Source organism: Mustela nigripes, chromosome 1 (assembly GCF_022355385.1).
Source record: "Mustela nigripes isolate SB6536 chromosome 1, MUSNIG.SB6536, whole genome shotgun sequence".
Classification (NCBI taxonomy): domain Eukaryota; kingdom Metazoa; phylum Chordata; class Mammalia; order Carnivora; family Mustelidae; genus Mustela; species Mustela nigripes.
The window spans coordinates 91,817,108-91,824,371 of NC_081557.1; the positions used below are offsets into that span (position 1 = coordinate 91,817,108).

At 54.6% G+C, this 7,264-nt stretch overlaps 1 protein-coding gene across 1 annotated transcript in view; it reads left to right on the top strand.

The window, feature by feature from the left end:
* DSCAML1 (DS cell adhesion molecule like 1) overlaps window positions 1-6,084 on the top strand; it is a 337,942-nt gene extending 331,858 nt beyond the window's left edge. The window contains exons 28-33 of the mRNA XM_059416450.1: window positions 1,280-1,310; window positions 1,439-1,557; window positions 1,845-1,997; window positions 2,601-2,795; window positions 3,261-3,572; window positions 5,046-6,084. Of these exons, the coding sequence (XP_059272433.1) occupies window positions 1,280-1,310; window positions 1,439-1,557; window positions 1,845-1,997; window positions 2,601-2,795; window positions 3,261-3,572; window positions 5,046-5,521 (1,286 nt within the window). The 3' untranslated portion in view covers window positions 5,522-6,084. The remainder of the gene's footprint in view (window positions 1-1,279; window positions 1,311-1,438; window positions 1,558-1,844; window positions 1,998-2,600; window positions 2,796-3,260; window positions 3,573-5,045) is intronic.
* Window positions 6,085-7,264: the final 1,180 nt, after the last annotated feature.

Sequence of the window (7,264 nt, forward strand, 5' to 3'; positions counted from 1 at the left end):
TTACTAACACTGCCTAGCGTGTTTAGGAGTTGGGTAGGTGGATGGGTGGATGATTGGATGGGGGTTGGATGATTAATTGGATAGTTAGATGGAAAGATGTATAGAGGGAAGCATGGTTGGGTGGATGGTTAAATGAAAGGTTGAATGGATAGGTGGTTGGTTGGATCGATAGAGGAATGGTGGATGGATGGATTGATGGTTGAGCGGATTATTGGTTGGATCAATGGGTAGGTGGATGGATGAATGCATATTTGAATGGATAGATAATAGATGATTTTATGAATTGATAGATGGATGGATATTTGGTTTTATGGACACATGGACAGGTGTTTGGATGAATGGTTGAATAGATGAATCAATAATTGGATGGATGGATGGATGGATGGATGGATGGACAGGTGGCTTTATGGTTTTATGGACATATGGACAGATGGCCGGATGAATGGTTGAATAGATTAATCGGTTGGATGGATGGACGAATGCATTGTTGAATGGGTGGATGATGGATGAATAACTGACTGGATAGGTGGATGCAGAAATGAATAGATTGACAGGTAACTGGGTCAATGATGGATGAATGGATGAGTGAGTGAGTCGATAGTTGGATACATACATGCTGCTAGATTCATTCTGACAGATCATTTTCATGATTCTCATTCTCATCAGAGGTCTAATGGATCTTTGAGAGAGTCCTTTGCTCCTCTTTTTCTCTATCTCTATCTTTTTGTCAGTTCCTAACCTGAGATCCTGATCTTATTCAAGGCTCCTCTGAAGACTAAGCAGGGACCTCTAAATTCATCCATGAGCTTTTTGGGGACGGGTGCCCAAGAGAAAGAAAGAAATCCTCTTGGTTGATAGTTATCTGGGGATGCCCATCGACCACCTCTCCATCATCCTCCACTCTCTTCTCTTCCCAGCAGAAAACAGAGGATAGACCCTCCACTGGAACCCATTCCCAGCCTGCTATGATGTCTTGTCTAATAAGAGTCAATTCAGGAAACAGATGGAGCACTTTATATACCCTCTCCTCTGGGAAGGACCTCCCTATTAGATAAAAATCTGAGGAAGGGAAAACAGACCTGAGCCAAATCTCGCACCAGGAGCTATCAGACCTTATCCTATGTTAGACTATTTTAGAGGTCCTTTCATTTCTCCTCCCCAGTGGACCAGCCCTGGTCCCAGTCTAGGAAATTCTCCCACCTTATTCACCACACGTCTTCCAGTTTTCATCCTGCTCAGACCCCATTTTCACCCAGACCCTCTCTCTACTGTTTTACAGATGCAAAGAGTCTGGCAGAAATGTTGATAAGGTAGGTTTCATGTCACTGTTTCCTCCCCTGCAGAGGACAGGCTTCTAAGACCCCACTGCCCTGAAAAACCCTCTCCTCCAGCCCCTTATGGCTGCTGAGTTACCTGCCTATGGCCCTTCTCCCCACAGCAAGAACAACCGAAGTTTTGACACCCCTGTGAAGGGGCCACCCCAGGGCCCGAGGCTACACATTGACATCCCCAGAGTCCAGCTACTCATTGAGGACAAGGAGGGCATCAAGCAGCTGGGTGAGTGATAGGGGCCACAAGCTCTCTGTCCTCATCTTCCCCAGGCCACAGCCCACCAAGGGGAGCCCCGCAGCCATCACATCAGTGCCCAGGGTTCTCCCAGCGGGCCCATCCCCCACTCAGCAACCTCAAAACTCCCTGAAACCTCTCTCCAGGACTGAATTTCCTCCTCTGTCTCATGAAAAGGATTATTCCACCCTTTCTGTATCTCAACATCAGATAAAGACAAAAAGAAATCTGGGAAGTCTAAAGAGAAGGACTCGTACTCACTGCCCTTCTACCCCTAGGAGATGACAAAGCCACCATCCCCGTAACGGACGCGGAGTTCAGCCAAGCTGTCAACCCACAGAGTTTCTGCACGGGTGTCTCCTTGCACCACCCAGCCCTCATCCAGAGCACGGGACCCCTGATCGACATGTCCGACATCCGGCCAGGCACAAGTAGGCCTTATCCCGAGGGAGACAGAGCTCCTCCCAGACAGGGTCACCCAGGCACAGCATGGGGCACAGGTGGAAGAAGATGGGGTGGGGAAGCAGCACAAAGAGCGGAAAGAGCACTGGAGGTAGAGTCTCCAGACCTTGACTAAAGACGTCCTAGCTGTGACCTTGGGGAAATTGCTACCTTTATCTCTCTGGGCCTCCGTGTCCTTACCTAGATATTTTGAGAGGGTTGGGAGTGCTTGCTGTCCAGGGGCCTCCTGCCTCTAGCACTGTGGCTCTGGAGGTAAGGATGGGGACACCAAGGGCTGTAGGGAGTAAATGCACAGGGGACAGCAGGAGAGGAGGGACTTTCTTCCCCAAGCTGAAGGAACAGGTGGGGAGGAGGGAGAACCTGGATGTGCCCCCGCCACCCCCACACCTCACCGCTGTTCCTCTTCTCCTATGGGACCACGTAGCTGGAAAGGCAGTGTGCTCAGCACCCCCAGGAAGCTTCTGTGGCTGCTTATGCCTCCTCCTTTGCTCCCCACTGCCCCTCGGGTCCGTGCCCACTGCCCGAGGCTGAGTGCCCTCAGTGGAGGGTTAGCTGTTGCTTCCTCTGTGCAGATCCAGTGTCCAGGAAGAATGTGAAGTCAGCCCACAGCACCCGCAATCGGTACTCAAGCCAGTGGACTCTGACCAAGTGCCAGGCCTCCACGCCTGCCCGCACCCTCACCTCTGACTGGCGCACCGTGGGGTCCCAGCATGGGGTCACTGTCACGGAGAGTGACAGCTACAGCGCCAGCCTCTCCCAGGACACAGGTGAGCCTGGCGCCCAGCCTGCATCCTGTTCTCTCTCTCCCCGTTTCTCCACCATTCGGCTCCCCTGTCCCAACCTCCACCCACCAGCTCTTGGGGTCCAAGGCACAGGTCAGTGTCGCTTCCAGGTGGCCCACCGGCTTGCTGTGCAGCCGGCACAAACACACTTGACCTCTCTGAGCTCTGCCTAGTCAAGGATTTCATTCTGCTTTCCCAAAAGGTGTCAGGGAAATGGCACACGTGATGTTCGTTGGAGAAAGAGCTGAGGGCTCCAAAGGTGGGTGGTGGTTTTCAGGAATGGAAGATGTTCTGCCCTTGATTTGCGAAAGTCCCCGCTCTGCCACCAAAGCCTCCTTCCCAGGGGGAGAGCGGGGTCTTCTGAGAGGACTTCCAGGCTCAGAGGTAGGGGAACGGCTCTCTCCAAGGCCCCCTCGTTTCTTCTTAACACCGAGCCTTCCGTCTCTGCAGACAAAGGACGGAACAGCATGGTGTCCACGGAGAGCGCCTCGTCCACCTACGAGGAGCTGGCCCGGGCCTACGAGCACGCCAAGCTGGAGGAGCAGCTACAGCACGCCAAGTTTGAGATCACCGAGTGCTTCATCTCCGACAGCTCCTCCGACCAGATGACCACGGGCACCAACGAGAACGCCGACAGCATGACGTCCATGAGCACGCCCTCCGAGCCCGGCATCTGTCGCTTCACGGCCTCCCCGCCCAAGCCCCAGGATGCCGACCGAGGCAAGAACGTGGCTGTGCCCATCCCGCACCGGGCCAACAAGAGTGAGTGCTCGGCCTGCCTCCCCCGCTGCATCCCCTGGCATTCCCAGCGGGGCAGGGCCCCTTGGCAGTGTGGGCAGTATAGAGCAAGAACTTGGGAGAATCTGGATCAGGGTCCGTATCCTGGCTCAGCCTCATAATACCTCGGTGGCCCTGGGAAGTCAGTTTGCCTCTCTGATAATTCACTTTCTCAGTAAAATGCAAATGACAGCATGGACTCTGCCTTGTCCTAGCAGGCACAATAGGTGCCTGGCGTGTGGCCAGTTCTCGGTACGTAGCGATCATTGCCTCAGTACGAAGCTATGCCAGTGAGGAAGGGACAGCCTTTTGGGGCTCAGCTGCCCAGTGGCCACTGGTCTCAATGCCATTCAATATTGATCCATGGGGCCAAACCTCATGGTGGGCACTGACCTTGCCCGACTGGCAGCTGTCTGATGCCAGGGGCCTGGCCAGAGCATATGCCCTTCGGGGTTGGTGGGACAGCTGTAGGATCACCAGAGGGTGTGGGAATGGGGGTCCACCAGCAGACACTGGGACCACACCATACCATGTCAGACCACACAGGGTCTGACCTGCTTGGTCCTGGCCTCGCCTAGTGCCCGCGCTCATCTGGGCACTCGGGGTCCTCTAGAGAAGAGGCCAGGGTAACAAAGTACAAGGACTTCAGAGATCAGCCTGAATCACACCCCGCCCCTTCTGGCTGGGTGAATTAGGGCAAATTACTTAATCTCTCTGAAGCTCAGTTTTCTCATGCCAACTGTGGGCCGGTATTAGCCTGTCCAGGAGGCTCTGGGGACTGAATGAGATCATGTAAAGAAAGTTCCTGGCACGGTCAGCAGGTTAGAGGCCCATATATAGGTGAAGTTGCCCACGGAGCAGAGGGATCCGCACATGGAGGAGGTTTAAGAAATCTGGAACATTCCGCCTGGGAAGAGGGACAGGGAAACATAGCTGACTTCAGACATCTGACAGGCTGCCCTGGGAAAGGTGGTGGGGTGATGGGGGGCGGGGAGGGGGCAGCCTGCTGTGCAGGTCCTCAGAGGGCAGAATCGGGCTCCATGGGGGTTGTGACCAACATTCCCTCCTCAGGGTAGGAAAACTGTTTCACCAGCCAGAACTCTTGGGAAGCCAGTTTCCAGAGCAGAGCTCTCCGGCAGTCTGTCTGGGTCTTTCAGCGTTAAGTACCCCCCCTCCCCATTTAGTGAGCAGCTACTGTACGCACCCGCTGCCCTTTCCTCTCTTGATCACTTCACTGCTCCCAGAAATCCCCTTGGGGAAATGGGAGGGGTCGCATTTCCCAGATAAGGAAACCTGCTCAGAGCCTCAAGTAACTGATCCCTTCTGGATGCTTCATTGTCTTACTTGTGGAGGGACTCCAGGTCAGATCAGGGAAAAGACTGGGGAGTGGCGGGTGGGGTGAACAAGCAGGTGCCCAGGGGCCTCTGCCGTCAACGTCTTCTGCTTCTGTGATTCCAGGTGACTACTGTAACCTACCCCTGTATGCCAAGTCCGAGGCCTTCTTCCGAAAGGCAGATGGCCGTGAGCCCTGCCCTGTGGTCCCACCCCGAGAGGCTTCCATCCGGAACATGGCTCGAACCTACCACACCCAGGCTCGCCACCTGACCTTGGACCCTGCCAGCAAGCCCTTGGGCCTCCCGCACCCAGGGGCCCCTGCTGCGGCCTCCACAGCCACTTTACCTCAGAGGACTCTGGCCATGCCAGCACCCGCAGCCGGCACGGCCCCACCAGCTCCCGGCCCCACCCCTGCCGAGCCCCCGGCTGCCCCCAGTGCTGCCCCTCCAGCCCCCAGCACCGAGCCTCCGCGGGCCGGGGGCCCACACACCAAAATGGGGGGCTCCAGGGACTCACTTCTCGAGATGAGCACATCGGGGGTGGGGAGGTCTCAGAAGCAGGGGGCAGGGGCCTACTCCAAATCCTATACCCTGGTGTAGGGGCACAGCAAGAAAAGCGGCCCTACGCTCGGACCTGTCTGCACCTCGGGCCCTCACACACCAACTTGGCTGTTTTCCTGCATTATTTATATTAAACTGACAAAAACCAACCAACAACGAAAAGAAAAGCCCCCAAGTCATGAACGCTTGTACATAGAACTCTTTTGTACAAATGAAACTATTTTCTTCTCCATGAAGCCAGGGCACAAAGAATTTGACAGTACAAATCAACACACCCCCCCCACCCCACAAAATTCGCGTGGAGAGAGATATATACATATATAGGAGATAGGAGCACATGGACAAGCTATGTATCTATATATTTCTCTCACCTATTTTTGAGACAGAGGCACAAAGACTCAGCAATTTTTCCCTCCAATTCTCACCCTCCCCTCAATCTAGGTGGTTTTGACAGAGACCAAAATCCCGACTCAGAGACACTGCATGCGATTTCACTGTTCCAAGAAAACCAGGAGTTGCTTCAATTTGCAGATGCTTATGTGTTAATACCTTTTTCTATGAAAAAAAACCCAGTGCCGTGTGCAATAAAGGTTATGTTTCTACGTGGTAGCTTTTTTCCCATCTGGCGAGGGCCAGTGGGGAGGGAGGGAGGAAGGAAAAGGCCTGTACCGGCCCGTCCGTTTCTCGTGTGGAGAGACTTTGGAAAGTTCAGGCTTTAGCTCAACAGGTTAAACTTTTTTGAAGGTTTTCAATTAGCCTGCGTGCCTCCTTGAGCACCTGTCTCAGATCTGTGCTGGTTTCTAAAGGGGGCAGCTGTGTGAATTCCAGCAAGCTGCTGAACCCCTCTGGGCCAGTTTCTTTATCTGTAACACGAAGCAACCTTGCAGAGAGCCCTGGGGAGCCCGGTCTGGGCATTGGGGAGGGCAGGTGTCTGCTAACTCCTCTCCTCCAGCCAGGGAAGCTAAAGGAAGGCAAACCACAGTACGCACTTAAGTTATGGGAGGGGGAGGAAGAAGCGATTGTAGTACCCTGGGGTTTGGGCCGGCCCTGAAGTTCTAGGCTGACTGCTAGGGCTAGCCAAGGCCAAAGAGAAGGAATGAGGTCATCAGAGGTTGGAAAGGTGAAAGAGGCTTATGCAGGAGGGAAATGGAGCTCCCCTAAAGAGAATCAGGCCAGCAGACACGCCAGGTACCTTGCCTGGTTTCGGAGGAGCTAGCAATGGAAGGAATCAGGCTGCCAGCTGGAAGGAAACATGCACACAGCAGGTGTGTGGAAGGGCCCTCCCTGATGAAAGGCGTGGGGGGGAGTGTGGGCGGGGCCTCCAAGGACAGGAAGGTTAAAACAGGCAGAGGAGAGGGAAAGACCCCAGGTCGCCCGTCTCCCTCCTCTCTCCACCACCGCCAGAACCCCTGGGTGAAAAGAACGTACGCCTCAACAGTACAAAGGGGGTTCAGTGCTGAGTTGTGGATCGGCATGGAAGGAAGGTGAGTCTGGGACCTGCCGTCCTCCGGAAGCTGGAAGGAGGTACTGGGAAGGGGGCCAGAGTGCTGGAGACGGAGGGAAAGGTTTGTGCAGGATGCAGGGGGGCTGTCCCTCTCCATCTGGGACACAGTGAGACCCTGCCTGGGGTGCATGACCTCTAATACGAGCACTTCCCAAAAAGCAACTCAATCCTCACACATTCCTTAAGCCCCCAGGCAGGGCCGGATACAGAGGAGCCGGGCAGGTGTCTCCCGGACAAGGTAAGGCACAGAACCCTTGTGCTCCTTGGGGACTCCTAGG